The following is a 16,337-nucleotide window of genomic DNA, read 5'->3' as shown; positions in this document are numbered from 1 at the left end:
ACGTCGCTCGAGAAAGATTTTCCAGACCATGGGAAGAACTATCCACCCGCAGAAGCACAACGTCGCATTTCATCGCGAAACAAAGGCGTCCACAACGCACACACCATCGCCTCCTGTAATGCCAAACGCATCTCGCACTTCCCAATAGGAGTGGGTGGTACGCCTGCAGTGCCCACATGTCGCAAGGTGGGGCCCCAAGCTGAACCGGGATCACGGAACCGTAACTGACTTCTGGAGCGGTTTGTGCCTTGTTGCCAAGGCAACTGATGTTTGAGATTGTTAAAGAAATGGCGCTCGCTCCAGCGCTAGAAAGCTCAGAGCCGCGGCGGAGAATGTTTTGCCAACGTTGCCGCTCTCCACCACGCGTCGCCCCAAGCTGAACTGGTCACATGATTGAAGCGTTTTGTGCACGGGTTCTGTATCGGTTTAAAATGCCTTTTTCACATGCCGCCGGCAGGAATTACCACCGCCGCAAAATAAGACCCGGCACCAGCGGGGCCACATCTGATACGGCGCTTTTTGGATAAACAGTGCGCGGTGCATCAAGGGAACGAGCGCACGACCCTCCCCGTGCGGCTGCGAGTTCGCCGCCGATAAAAAGTCATGTGCCGCCAGCAACGTACACCGCGAAAGGGCAAGGCCAGGCCGCCGCATACATACGGCCAGATTTTTCGTTCGCTTTTCCAGCCTTGAGCGGAGTGCGTGCGGGATTCATGGTGTCAACAAAGCTTGCCCGTAGCAGACGACAGTCTGAGCAGCGCAATAGCGGAAGTACGTCACCGCTGCGGAGCGCAGCATCATGGGAGGCAAGGCTCGCGCGCCGTCAACAGCGGAGAGTAAGTCGAAAGGAGGAGGAAACTTGGAGCGACGATAATGCGCGGTTTTTGATTTACGATTTCTCAGCTAATACTCATCGCTTTAACAAAATTCTTGCGGGAGGAGATTGCAAATACATTGCTTTATTTGGGTGCATGTACATCCATGCATCGGCGGAAGGTATTTCAGGACCCCTTTAAAGGAACAGCTGAATGATCTAGAATGGCGAAACCGCAAACTGAATTTGGAATTTCACGGAATCGAACCAGCGGAAAATGAAAACTTGATAGAAAAAGTAAACGAGGTGGCAACCCTGTTAAATGTAGCTCCCCTGTCTTGCAATGACGTTGCTGCGATTCACCGCTTATCAGCCAAGCCTGGGAAAACACCCGGCATCATTGTTCGATTTTCCCGCAACGATTCGAGGGACGAATGGTTCGCGAAAAGACTAAAGCTTAGGACTGCTCAATCGCCAGTGCTCATATAAGAGAACTTGACTAAGCACTGTAGGCTACTTCTCTTTGAGGCGAAGAAATGGGCCAAGGAACAAGGCTTCCAGTTTGCCTGGCACCGAAACGGAAAAATTCTCGTACGGCGCAAGGACGGCGATCCAGCGCGACTTATCAGATCGGTGGGTGATCTCGCGCTGGCTGCCGCGGAAGACTATTGAATTATCTGTGCCGACTTGACCAAATTTAGTTGTTATTTTTCTTTTTAACATGAATGAAAGCCACTACATAAACCTAGATCAGATTGTTAGCTTTGTAGGCCAAGAATTTCACTCGTCATTGAAGACATTTCACGCCAACATGAGATCTGCTAGAAATAAATTGGAAGCTTTAGAAGTTTTGCTTAGGGAATTAAAAATTAGATGTCATGCAATTATGCTAACCTAAACGTGGTATGAAAATAATGATGTACCATTCAGTGCCGTAGGATATAATACTTACAACCTGAACCGACAATCCGGTAGAGGTAGTGGTGTCGCTATCTTGATCACAGAGGACTTAAAGTGCGAGGTAATGTCCTCTTTTACGTACTCTACTCGGGATATTGAGATTATCACACTGCAGTGCAAACAAATAGTTTTCACAACAATATACCGGCCTCCGGACGGCAACTTAGCATCTTTTTTCGGTCATTTAGAACGTCTCTTTTCCTATATCAATGAGAATAAAATGAATATTATTTGTGGAGGTGATTTTAATATCAATCTATTGTGTGATTCTCAACCTGTTAAACAATTTAGTCTCTTGCTTGCAGAACATAAAATTACCAACAAGGATAACAACAAGCTCGTCTACAGTGATTGATTTATTTCTAACAAATTATAAATCGTGTCAAACTAAAGCAAGAGTATTGACGTACTTACTACATTAATGATCACCTCCCGATTTTTCTGTGCGTAAATACGACAGTTAAACACAAACGAGCCGCGGATAAAATACATTACCAGGAAATCTTGCCATCTCAACTACATCAGTTCCGACACAACATAATGAGTACGAATTGGTCAGAAGTGTTTGATTCTCAAGATACGAACGTTGCCTATGACTTATTTATGAGCAAATTCAAGGAGCTGCACAGCAGACACTTTCCTTCCAAAACTATTAGTATATCCTCAACTGTTAGAAAGCCATGGATAACAAATGGGTTGTTAGCTAAAATTAAAATAAAAAATCGCTTGTATCATACGTTTATCCGCACGAGGGATAACAACAAACTTAAAGAGTTCAAAAGATATCGCAATGACTTGAATAAGGAACTTAAGAAAGCCAAAGTTCAATATTTCGAAAATAGTTTTCAACCAATCGAAAGTGATAGCAAGGATTTGTGGAGAAAACTAATCAAGTTATGAACAACTCACGGGTAACGAAACCGATCGATGGGCTCATTGTTGATGGAAAAAAAACCAGTGGTCAAGATTTGTCAAATGCGTTCAACACACATTTCACTAATTTGCCTATTCCATCTATCAAACATCCAACCACCACTGTAAATAATGATAGTCAGTTAAATAGCATGTTTTTAAACCCTGTTTCCGTTGAAGAAGTGCACTGCACTTTCTTAGCCATAAACAATACAAATTGTTGCGACGCTGAAGACATACAAATCAAACCAGTAAAATTTGTAATCAACATCATAGCCCCAGTATTAACACATATTTTTAACTTAAGCTTTTGTACAGGTATTTCCCCCCCAAAAATGCAGATAGCCAAAGTAATTGCAATCTATAAGAAGGGTGATCGTAATAACCTCGGTAACTACCGGCCTGTATCTATTTTACCAGTGTTCTCCAAAGGATTAGAAAAACTTATCCGTGCTCGACTCGCTTCCTTCGCAGAAAAAACAAAAATAATAACAGAGACGCAATATGGTTTCCGTCCTCATCGATCTACACAAATGGCTCTCCTGGATCAAAAAGAATATATGCTAAAAAATATAGAAAGCAAAAAAATTGTGCTAGGAATATTTATCGACTTCACGAAAGCCTTTGACTACTTAAACCGAGATCTTCTAAACTCAGCTCTTATGGAATAAGAGGTCAATCATTAAAATTAATCAAATCCTACCTATCCCACCGATTTCAGATCGTTAAAAACAACGGCTATTCGTCAACTCTTTTGCATACCCGGAATGGAGTATCCGAGGGCAGTGTGTTAGGACCATTTTTGTTTAACGTGTACATAAATGATATCGTAGACATTGATTCCCGAGCAAAATTTGCGATATATGCAGACGATACTAGCATATTTATATCATCTGAAACCTGCCTTGAACTTTGTAATATAGCAAATACTATTCTATCTAAAATTGTAAAATGAACATCTGATAATGGTTTATTAGTTAATGTTTCAAAATCCAAAGCAATAATATTCCACGCTAAAGCGAGAGTGGCTACACTTGGCTCAAAACTTATGTTAAGTAATTCAGAGATTGAAGTTGTGAATGAGTTCAAAACCCTAGGAGTAATTTTCACAAACAATATGTCGTAGGACAAGCACGTGAATCTTATATCACAAAAGCTTTCATGAATAATTGGTACATTTTATCGACATAGAGAACACCTCACTAAACGTATCATGCTACTGTTGTACAAATCATTGTTTCTGCCTTACTTGAATTATTGCGTGCTTGTCTGGGGTACAACCATTTCTAGCAATATACAAAAATTGTGCAGGCTACAGAGGAAAGCAATTAGGATAATTACTCACTCTCCATTTGATTTTCCGGTGCAGACTTTATTTGAGACTTTTAAAATACTGAGCGCAGAACACCTTTATAATTACTACCTATGTCAAGCATTAATCAAGGACACAAGACAACATAACTTTTTGAGAATTCTTAGCCAACTAAATAAAAATACACCGACAAAATATAGCACACGAAATCCAGAACACTGTCCTGTGCATGCATACCGAACTAATTACGCTTTGTAAACCGTAAAACACCGAACTCCTACCCTCTTAAATAATTACCTAAAACAAAATATCGATATTTTCCAGCTAAATACTAGAAAATTTAGAAACATGTTTCTTACATACGATTCCCCATGATAACCCATTGTTGTTGTTTTTTTCGTACGCTATTGTTCGGATGCTGACCTACATTACTTTGTATGAGTGAGAATTTTATTGCGTTGTACATCGTATACGTTCGTATTTCTTTATGGATAATTAGCGCGTATATAGAAGTTGTATTACGTTGCCATGGTATGATTTACCACTACGTCAAATTAATATTGCTATGTATACTGTTTATTTATATTATTGTTCCATGTGCCCATGACTTTTGTTTGCATGACTATGTATATTAACTGCTATTTTTATTGTTATTTTGTATACTGCATATTGAAAAGTTGGTTTCGTTTTATTTTTTTGTTATTGTTGTTGTTGTCAGTGCTATGCCAACCGCTGTAGCCAGGAGGGGGGATAGGGCTTGTCAAGCTGCTCGCACGGCTTTTTTCTCTCTCCTCCTCCATCGCCGATGGAAATTGACCCAATAAAAAAAAAGTCACCCGCTCGTCACGTGCAGGGACATAACCCAGAATTATCGCCTTCAGAGACAGAACCTACCTTCGCCTTAGCCCTCATTCCCACAGCCGTTTTTCACCCCGTCACGTCACCGTCACGTCTCCGTCTTCCGTCATGGGCGCCGTTTTTCGGCCGATTTCTGGCCGAAAACGGTGCGACGGTGACGGGAGGCCGAGCTCTACGTTTCCGTCACGTCAACGTGACGGGACCATGCCCCGCGCTAAACCAGCACAAGCCATTTTCTTTTCTTTTCAGAGTAAAAGCGCTCAATTCTAGGCTAAACTGATCACTAGGCAGACGACCCTGTAATCTGATGGAGCTCCAGTACGAACGCTACTCGTTTACGTCTCCGTCGCGGTTTCTTGACGCGACGGTGCCGTGACCTAGAAGGTGACGGCTGTGTGAATGAGGGCTTACCCTGACCTTTCCAGAGAAGAACAAACTACCCTATGGCTCATACAATCCGGCTCCTTCCCACACCCGACGTGTCTTCCCTTAATGCACCCGAATCGCTACGACGCTGAATGTAAGTTCTGCTGAAAAGTAGGAACACATCGCCACATACGCGGGGTGTGCGACTTTAGCCCTGAGCACCCCCTCTCTTTCCGTCAACTACCCAACAAAAGCAATGGGGGATGCTTTTGCCCAAACCCAGCTTCAGCTGGTGGACAGGCGGCGCGCACTGTGAAGAAGGAACCACTCCCCTGGGCCGCACTCTGCGCCGTTCAGAAATTATGAATAGAAGTATTTCTTCCTTCTCATCCTGCTCCTCCTTCCTTCTATGCCGCCCGTCGCCTCCATCAACGGCGGCAGAAACGGAGATGCGAGATCGTCTAACACTGGGTTTGTGCTTTCTTTAGTTCTGTAAAAAAAAAAAATTCCACTCATGTGCTACACCAATCGAACTCAACCGACCACCGTTCATACACCATGCATTGATTTAATACTTACTAAGAATACCTCTTTGAAGTAACAACGGGTGTGGTTAAGTGCATTTCACTTCTCTCTGGTTTCACTATTTGTAGAGCGACGTGAGGGAATTTAAGTGACGCCTAATGGGTAATCGTTGTGGGTGCCGTTTACAGCTTTGCTTTCCAACCACATTCACATGGTGGATTAGCCTGAATTTTTTCTTGAGCCACATTTTCCTCTATTACTTCCCGCTCGGACAAGGAGACACGGTACGGTCGACGGCGAATAACGGTGGGCCCTTCCGTTTCGATTCTATGCTCTGCCGCTGTGGTCTGTGTGAGTCCGGGTGCATGCACGTCAAACGAGGTGTAGTGCTTCGCGAGAACGTCGAGTAATAGCTTCGTTTGATGAGGCGTATGCTCGGAACTGACGGTGGTAGCAAGAGCTGAGAGATCGGGAGGCGAAGCAAACAAGGACTCTTTTGAGGCCTGGGTGCGACCAGAAACGACAGAATCAGGGTTACTGTCGACCACTGAAGCAATAGTGGTTCCTCGGTGCAGTAGAATGGGCTCATTAGTAGTATTGACTGCGGCGAGTGCTGATGATCAATTTGCCAATCGAATTAGACAAGTTGCAATTCAATTCCATGCGGAAGAAATCGAGCAGCCGGGATGGCCACCGCATCGCCTTCTGCAATTTCTTTTGAAACGACGGAGAGAATATCTTCACTACCAGCTGCCAAGAAACGGCCAGCATTCAACTCGAGAAAGGGCTGTGGTGAGTCCTGACAACTTAGATGTTCAGTGTCGGCAATTCTGATGTCCGGGTGACGGCAGGAGATAACGGCTGAAGCAGAGGATAGGAAGTCCCATCCTAAGATTAGTTCATGAGCAAATGGCGAAAGCACTGCACATTGAATATGATGCCGAATTCCTCCAATCAAAACACGCACAGTACAATAGGCAGCTGGCTTGATGTCGCGCTCATTGGTGCCACGTAAACAAGGACCAACATACGGAGTCTTGACTTTCTCCAGACGCGAACACAGGTCAGCATGAATGACAGAAATACTTGCTCCGGTGTGTACGAGCGCTTCCACTTGGACCCCTTCGACAGAAACAGACATGTTAGACGGAAATTGAGGAGGAATTGTAGTCCATCCAAACAATGCAGTTTTTCCTTTTCGCTTTATGTAAGCCGTGACCAGAAGAACTGCTACACTGTTCCACCATTTGTCACGCACGCGTAATACGACCACACAACGAACCATGCATCCCGCCGTTCGTTTACGGCCGCCCTTCATCTTCCGTTGTCACCTCGCACGTGTGAACACGGAGGCATCCCAAGAGGACTTGAAGTCTCGTCACGGTGCAACGCATCGCCCTGTTCCTTTGCAACCAGGTGATGAAGTATTACTAGCGACTTCCGTTCGTACACCGGAGTTGTGCGAGAACTTTCTTCTACATTTTATCGGTCTTTACCCCTTTCTCGAGCAGACGTCTCCAGTGAACTATCGGGTGGCTCCTCTGGACCGGTACCCCACTGTCGGTTCCGCGACCTGAAAAGGTTCATTTATCGGCCTTAAAGGGACACACAACCGATTTTTGTCGAGTATATATTCTCTGTCCCAAATGAAAGGGCATCGCTTAAAGCACCCTAACAATAAACGGTTTCACTGACAACGCCTTCAACTTTTAAATCAAATTTTTTAGATCTACGAGCCGTATGTGTCTTCCCAAAAATAATGCTGTGAGCCAGGACATACAGTAGCGCGGCAACATACTTCTGTCTGTGTGCGAAATGAAAAGCGATACTTAAATAAAAATTCCCTCGCCTTCCCGCGAGGGGAACACGAGTAAATGCAGCGCGTTGGGGCCTCAGTACTCGTTGAAGGCAGTGTTGCTTCCATAGCTTCTTCCGTGATGATGGAGTAGCAGACACGAGTAAACGTGGGAGCGAGCGTCAACCAAGGAAGGAAGGAGCAACGCAGTGACTGTTGCACGAGCGACCGCTAGCCGCTTTATATTTGCAGCGCGCGCAGTAGAGGGAGAGCAGTACGGGGGGGAGAGCGCGCATGCGCAAGCAGCGCGCGCCCTTCCACGCCCCACCGCGCTGCTATCACGCACCTGTTACGCCGAGACCGCGACGGAGCGAACGGGCTGACTACGACGCATGCGCGCGCCAGCTGCTGTTGAGAGAGAGGAGGGAAGGAGGAGAGGCGCACCTGCTGCGGACGCGGAGCTGTGGACGCTGTCCGACGCAGGAAGAAGCGAGGCTAAGAAATGCTCTGCATTTAAAACTTGTCCCCGGCTAAAAAACGTGAATCGCAGATGGCGCCTTCCTGCAAAATAGACTGGTAAATTTAAAAAAAGCACATAAAGTAATAAGAAAATTCCTCTTTGTGCTTCTTTTTATTTCACCAGTCTATTTTGCAGGAAGGCGCCATCTGTTGGGATGGACGATAGGTAAAATCTGTCTTCACGTTGTAGGGGTCGGAAGTTCGATTCTTTCCGGGCGCGTCCTTTTTTTTTGAGCTACCGTTGGCGTATTTCAAAACATAAATCGAATACTTCGGCAGAAGGAACGCCCCTGACTCAGGCAGAATCGTCAAAGCTTCTTCACTGGGTCTGTGAACTCAACGTTGCCGTTGATTCTGGGCTTGGAGGCTCAGTTCGCCACACTGAAAGGAACCAGGCGGCGGCGGGCGGCGTGTCTCAAAAAATTTCAAAATAGTGTTTAAAAATACATATGCAATTTAAACCTATACAAATACTTCTGTTAAAAGGTTTTCAATAAGTGAATAAACGTTTTAGCCGTTGCAGTAGCAGCTAGGTTTGAGGTCACGTGACGGGGACACATATTGTACTGTCAAGTTTCGACACTAAGAACCGCCACCATTCCGATTTCAAAAAGTTTGCTGCGAAATTAAAATTATTTCTATGAATTTGTTTAAAATTGCTTGTGGTTAGCGTGCTTGTGGAAAGTCAGCGTTATAAAACGCTGACTTTCATGTGAGCTAGAGAGCATATACGCGACAAAAATCAGTTGTCCCTCCCTTTAAAGCACTCCATCGGCGCCGTTCAACTTTCTAGCGCCCGGAGCGGCTGCTTCTGGCGAGGTGTGGGGGGGGGGGGGGGGGGGGAGCATGCTGCTGAAGTGGTCATTCTCACGATGCTACTGATCATCGTCATGTTAGATCCATGCACAACCACCGTCTTCATCACCCAGTGGCGCGCCTTCAGCATCATCGTTCTTTTTTGGCAACGGCTTCTCGCCGAGGTTGCATCCTCATTAAGCGCGTCCTCCAAGTCTCTCGTTTCCGAGTTTCGCAATAGGTATACATATATATTTAATTGAATGGAAGCGACTGACGAGTCGAAAGTTATCGTAGTTAATAACCATGACATTTTTCCTTTGGCAAGAAACGTTTGTTTTTTGTGGGGTTGAGACTTTGCACGGTATTTTCTTCCCCTCCACAAAATGCGCTGGCGGTAAGCCTACTTCACCATTCCTGCCCCACGGAGGTTTTTTGGCTTAGATTTCTGGTGCTTATTTTTATTTGTTTGGGTGGTGTACCTTTCCAAGAAGGAATTCGGCCTCATGATTCCATTTTAAATGCTAAGTATATGACTCGAAAGCCGCTCGAACGTGTTTGCTGTATTTTGGAGGCACCTTAATTGGTGGTTCGAGGCTATTCGAGCTCACTGTCCGTGGTGGATCTGGCAGTTCTAAAAAACAGAAAACTTGAAGACTCGTTGATGAGCATCCGTAATTTACCTCAACGGTTTCCGGAGTCGAAGCCATCAGAAAGGGGTAGGGTCCGTAGAATGCGACGGTCACGTCTTGGTCTTCAACTGACTTGAACATGCCTTGCAGGTACTTGAATGACTCTGCGGAAAGCAACGAAGCAAAGAAATCACCCGAAGAATGGTGCTGTATATTTAAGAAGGCATCAAAAGCGAACACTCGACAAAGTTGGCAAAAAGAAATCACCCGAAACTAAAACAATCACAGATTATAAAAGAGGAAACTACGACGCCATATATATGGAACTAGCACAATTCTATGAAACCTCCGGCATTCCTACCAATATCGTACCGTCAATTCTAACTGGGAACTCTTAATGAACAAGCTCATAAAACTCAAAAATAAATTTATCCCTAGTATTCTTATCAAAACCGATTAAACCAATCAGTGGTTTACTAAACGCCTAAAATCCTTACTCAACAGAAAAAAACGCCTATACCGATCGGCGAAACTACGCAACCATGCCGACGCCTGGGAAAAATATCGCCTGTGCGCCGATCAGTACATCAAAGAGGTAGCTGAAGCAAAAGCTAAATATTTCTCAGTGGATCTGCTAGTTATACTAAAATCGAATCCTAATACGTTTTGACGTTTGCATTTCACCAAAGTCAAGTAGCCACCAAACCGAACTTGTTGATTCAGAAGGCCAACCGATAAACAGTGAGGATTGCGCATTCGTCCTTGATGACGACTTCGCATCAACATTTACCCTCGCCAATTGCACTGCCGTCTCGCCCTCCCCCTTCAGTTCCCCCCGAGAGCTCTCCCCATTCGACATTAATCCTGATGAAATTTCTAACTTAATTCGTACCCTTCAACCTTCTTCATCGGCTGGCTGTAACTGTATCACTACCAAGCTTCTAAAAAACACTGTCCATTATTCTAGCCTATTACTTTCTCTAATATTTTTGCAATCCGTCGAGCTGGGCACCGTTCCAGACAAGTGGAAAAAAGCCCAGATTATACCTATCTTTAAGTCAGGTAACCGGTCAAACCCAGGTAATTACCGTCCAATTTCTTTAACGTGCATTTGCTCTAAACTACTTGAGCATATTATAGCATCTAGTGTCATCAGCCACATTGAATCAATTAATTTCTTCGATCCATTTCAGCACGGCTTTCGCAAACATTTTTCCTGTGATACCCAGCTCGCCGAATTTATGCACGACTTACTTCATCACATGGCTAATAACCTTCAGACAGACGCCATTTTTCTTGATTTTGCAAAAAGCCTTCGACCGCGTACCTCACAATCACCTGATTCGCAATCTAACTTCTCTTGGTATTCCTCCTAATTTATCCAGCGGGATTAAGCACTTTTTAACGGGACGCATGCAGTTCACTTCAGCTAATAACTGTCAAACAGCATTTGCTACAGTAACATCCGGCGTCCCGCAAGGTGCCGGTTTATCGCCCCTTCTGTTCCTCATCTGCATTGATGACTTGCTGGCTAACATTACATCTAATATCCAACTTTTCGCTGATGATTGCGTCATCTACACCGTTATCAATAGCCCTGACGATGCTGATAAGCTGCAACGCGGCCTCGACTCAATTGCTTCATGGTGCGATAAATGTCTCATGTCCCTTAACATAGATAAGTGCAAATCATTATCATTTACCCGTAAGCGTAGCGTACTTGCCAACATATATTCTATTAACGCCGTGCCCATCGCTTCTATATCATGCTACAAATATCTTGGCGTCCACTTGACTTCATCACTATCCTGGACCACCCACATCTATTCCATCTGCTCTACAGCATCCCGGACACTCGGTTACCTTCGACGCAACCTCATGTGCGCATCCGCCGACGTAAAAAAACTAGCTTTCATCAGCTTCGTACGACCTAAACTTGAATATGATTCAGCAACCTGGCATTCTTCACAAGCCTACCTTACAACTAAATTAGAGTCCATCCAAAATCGCTCAGCTCGCTTCATATCTTCATATCATATCTTCAAAACCAGCGTTACAGCGCTAAAGCACTCTCTTTCCCTCCCAACTCTTCAATCCCGCCGCTTGATAACCCGTCTATGCCTTCTTCACCGCTTCTACTATCACCCACACTCAATACATCAATTTCTCCAATCTGCACACAGAATTTCATCGCGCATAAATCACAGCAGACAAACTGCACGTATACGTGGCCGGACGTCAGCATTTATCACCTCATTTTTTCTTAATGCAATTTCCCTCTGCAATGCCTTACCGGATGACTCCGCATCATGCGCCGACAGGGAAACGTTCCGCGCAAAGCTGAACGAATACTTTTTGAAGCACCTCTCCTGATAATTTCAAGTACTCCGTGTTCATCGCTAATCGTTTTAGAATTGTACTTAGTTTTACTCTGCAATTGTTTAACATATCTAAAACATCCTTTATTCTTTTGTATTTTGTTCTAGTTACGTTCATGCGATTTCTGGTTCCTGTCTCCTGTGTATACTCATTTGCTTTTTTCCATTGAACCTTGTACCCTACCTTGTCATTTGTCCCCCCTTATGTAATGCCTTCGGGCCCGTAAGGACGGAATAAATGAAAAATGAAATGAAAATGTGCCTAAAACCACATCCATATTCACTGCTGAAACGCGTGGTCTTCTTTCGGCTGTAGAGAATATAATTCATGGCAAAGTTGAAGGGTCAGTGATATTCACCGACCCTCAAAGTGCATTGCGGGCCTTGTACTCAGGCAAATTACAGAGAAATACAGTTTTTGATAGGCTTTTAAAGCAGCTCTGCTTAGCACACAAACCAATCCGGGAAGTCACAATCCTTTGGGTTCCGGGACGCTGCGGCACAGCCGGAAATGAAGCAGACAGGAAGGCTGTAGCAGCTGCTCTTCGGAGGAAGTTAAATGTTCGATGCGTGCCTTATGAGGATCTTAAATCATGTGTTCGGAAGAGACTGCATGACCAATGGCAGGAAGAGTGGAACAGGCAGAAAACAAATAAGTTGTACATGATAAAACCAAAAATAGGTAAATCAGTCACTGATAAAGCAGAAAAGGTAATTGAGGCGTACTTTTTGAGAGGTACAGAACAGCCACGCTGCTCGAGATGTGGAGGTTTGTTATCCGTCATTCATGTACTAGTGGAATGCAACATACATACCAGAGAATCCGTCTCGAGGAAGCTTCGCGTTCAACCATCGTCGTGGTTTGACGTAGGGGCGCGTGATTTTTGTTGGAGCGCTTTAATGAAACCGTTCGGTAATTATTTAGTTCGCAACACAGATAGGGGATGTTGGCAAAACGTTCCCATCGCTCCGTCAACAGAACAAACGACAGAAGATGACGAGTGTTGACAGGTGGGCTAGTTGGTGTTAAGCTGGTATTTAGTACTTAGGTATGGAACTGCCGAGAAGACGAGGATGAGGGGAGAGAGGGGCTCAACAACGCTGCTGGCGCTGCAAGGGAGTCGTCAAGTCACTGTTACCGGCAGAAGTTTTTAATGTGCTGTGGCTGAAGCAAAAATAACTGACGATGGTGGGCTTACCCGGTTGCATAAACTAGATGTCTCGATATCACGTGGTCCCGACAATTTGTGAAACGCTTTTTTTGATTAGACATGCTGTATTGGTGGCATCTCTGCCGTAGTGGTAGTGGTGCCAATTTTACCTGCGCCAGCATAGCCCCCGGACTGCCACCGTGTTCGACTGAGGGTCCGCGGCCGGCGCAGTCTCGACAGAGGTGAGCAATACCGAGTTCGACACTACAGATACAGTTCAATGCCTGACAACGCGGACAAAGGAGGTACCCCACCCCTGTTATCGTGTCCCAGGTCTTTTTGCGGCACACATGACGTGGATGTTCAAGATTGAATTGACATGTACGAGCGAGTGAGCTCACACAACAACTGAGACCCCACGCTCACGCTGGCAAGCGCGACCTCAAAGGATAGCACGGATATGACTGCGTACGCCCAAGTGGCACCAGCTTGGGGCGTGTGCAAAGACAAACTGCGCGAATTCTTTGGCGAACTCATCGGCCGCTAGCCCGAAGCCCAAAAAGAACTTGCATCGTGTAACGTCATTTACATCAAACGCACATCATATGATCTTTAATCACTGGAAAAATTCCCAATGATTGGCGCTAGACAAAAATATATCTGTGCTCGAGAGAGAGAGAGAAGAAACTTTATTTAAGAGTCGTTCGTTGCGAACTCCACACTGGACGGAGGTGGTTCCCTGTTCACGGGAATCCATATGCTGCTCTCGCCGACTGGCCCCTGGTGACCAGTAGTAGCTGATCCTCCAGGGCGGGGCTGGTCAGCAAGATCCTCCATCTCTCGTTAAAGGGTAGAGTGGGGTTGGTGGGGCGAGACTCGGGTAAGGGGGGCGGGTGCCTCGGGCTAAACCTACACTCTCCTATCATGTGCTGGAGAGTGCCTAGTTTTTTACAGATTGGGCAAGCTTCTTCGAATTGGTTTGGGAACATGCGGTTGAGTAGACGGGGGTGCGGAAAGGACTCTGTCTGGATTTGCCGGTATATAGTTTGCTGCTCCTTGGTGAGTGCTGCGTGGGGTGCTGGTAGCGTCCTCCTGTCGTGCCTGTAATAAGTGGTTATTTCCCTGTAGGTAAGCAATGGTTGGTTTTTTGCCTCTGCTGTGGACGTGGCCCGGTAAGTCAGTGCTCGGGCCTGCTGGTGGCCAAACTCGTTACCCTCCACCGCAGAATGGGCCGGTACCCACACTAGTTCTACGCTTTCCTTCGGAGGTTTTTTCTCCTTGAGCACTCGGAGGGCCAACCGGGACACCCAGCCGCACTGGAAGCTTCTGTAGGCTTGCTGGGAATCCGTGACCACCTTGGTCTTGTCCGGTAGAGTAAGGGCCAGAGCAATCGCCAGCTCCTCTGCCTCTTCAATGCTCTGAACTACAGCGGATGCACACGTCAGCATCTCTTTCGTGGTTGTCACCGTTGCTGTTGACCGGTTCGTACCATCATTCATGGAGGCGTCCGTGAAGATAGCCCGTTCTTCTTTTGCCAGAAGCCTGTTGAGAGCACGAGCTCTTGCCTCCCGCCTGCCGCCATGGTACGCTGGGTTCATGTTCTTGGGGATGGGCTTGGATTTGATGGCTTCCAGCCATTCATCTGGCAGCTGGTCTCTGTCCTCAGATAGCGTCGCCTTCCATCCGATTTTCTGCAAGATGCGTCTGCCCGCTTTTGTTTGGCTCCGCCTTTGTTTCTGATCGGCGAGATGGGCCTCAATGAGCTCGTCGACCGAGTTATGCAAGCCCATTTCCAAGAGTCTGCATGTAGACGCGCTCATAGGAACTCCAATAGCTTGCTTGACGGCTTTGCGGATGATGACGTCCAGCACCTGCGTGTTCGCTTTGTTCAGGAGGAGGTAAGGTGCTACATATGTTATTCTGGTTACCACAAAGGCCTGGACGAGCCTAAGTGTGTCCCTCTCCTTGACACCTCGGGTTCTTGACGCCACCCGTCTGAGCATATGAAGGATTTGTTCCGACGTGCGCTTTAGTTTCGCAACGGGTATAGATGCCCTGTTGTCGGCCTGGATGAGTAATCCGAGAATTTTTGTGCTGGGGCGTGGGAGGATGTCTTCGCCCTCTAGGCTGACTTTTATGTCCTTTTTTTGTTTCTTAGGCGCCCTTGGCCGGATGATCACCAGTGCTGATTTTATCGCCTTCCTCTCGACACTAACAACTACGGGCCAGTTTCCTGAAAGCGTACGTGTTGCAAATTATTTGAGCACATTATCTATGAGGGCAGTATTACTTACCCGTAATATAATCGTGTACTTCATACCAAACAGCGTGACTTTAGATCTGGTTCATTTGCCGTTATCAAACTAGCTAAAACAACCGATAAATTATTAGTTCACTCGATAAAAAGAGCTGCGCGGACGCTACATTTCTCGATTTATCGAAGGCGTTTTATGTCATTTCTCATCAGCATCTAATAAAAAACTGCCAGCTATTGGCATTAAAAAGCAGTCGCATGCAGATAACGTTACATACAGAATGAAAAGCAGTGTGTCGTCACAAAAAAGTGTGTATACCAAAAGCTGGACGGGTACTTTGGGGTTCCTCATGGCTCTGTCCTCGTGCCCCTCTTTTCTTTTCTAATAATGATATTTATCTTACCGTTGAACCACCTAATTAGATTAAATTACTTGTTGGCGGCCGTGTTGAATACACAGCTGTTAATACCATAGATTACCAAACTAATGCAAACTATGCTTTAAGCTCAAAGGAGGCCTGGTGTACAAGGTGGAGCTGAAGAATAAACACTATAAGACAACAACTTCCATTACGTTCAGCAACAAAAAGAAGCCGCTTGATTTTATGTATTCTTAAGTAGTGCTACCATCTCCAAAACTGACCAAGTTAAATACTTAGGCGTCACAGTTACGAGTGACATCTATTGGGAAGCGCACGTAGAAAACGCCTGCCAGAGTGCACTACAGAAATTGCCATTTTTTTTAAAAGGAAGTCGCGTTACCTCTCTTGCTGTAAAATTACATTGAAAGCGTTCTACTACAAACAAATCTGGTGTACGAAGATGTTTCATTTATTAGCTTTTCGTTTCATTTATTCTGTTTATTCAAGTCACTGTAGTGCAACCACCTTGCGTAATAAGCCTAACCTGCAAAAACCTCAGCAGCACAGAATCATATCTAGCTTAGAATTTCTTTACCAACTTCATAACGGACACTTTCAATTGTCGCGGCAATATTACCTCCAACAGCCTTTAAAACGTTCGGAAAGAACACATCACAGCGAAAATATTAGTGAACCGATAAGCC

At 45.5% G+C, this 16,337-nt stretch overlaps 1 protein-coding gene across 1 annotated transcript in view; it reads right to left on the bottom strand.

The window, feature by feature from the left end:
* LOC144175954 (cytochrome P450 4V2-like) overlaps window positions 1–16,337 on the bottom strand; it is a 107,496-nt gene that overhangs the window by 73,826 nt on the left and 17,333 nt on the right. Inside the window, exon 2 of the mRNA XM_077705023.1 lies at window positions 9,540–9,652. Coding sequence (XP_077561149.1) covers window positions 9,540–9,652 — 113 coding nt within the window. The remainder of the gene's footprint in view (window positions 1–9,539; window positions 9,653–16,337) is intronic.

The sequence above is a fragment of the Haemaphysalis longicornis genome, unplaced genomic scaffold, assembly GCF_048455015.1.
Source record: "Haemaphysalis longicornis isolate Haplotype H1 unplaced genomic scaffold, Haemaphysalis longicornis Haplotype H1 scaffold_3, whole genome shotgun sequence".
Classification (NCBI taxonomy): domain Eukaryota; kingdom Metazoa; phylum Arthropoda; class Arachnida; order Ixodida; family Ixodidae; genus Haemaphysalis; species Haemaphysalis longicornis.
The sequence above is the reverse complement of the archived record's forward strand: the minus strand, read 5'-3'. Positions and strand labels throughout refer to the sequence as shown.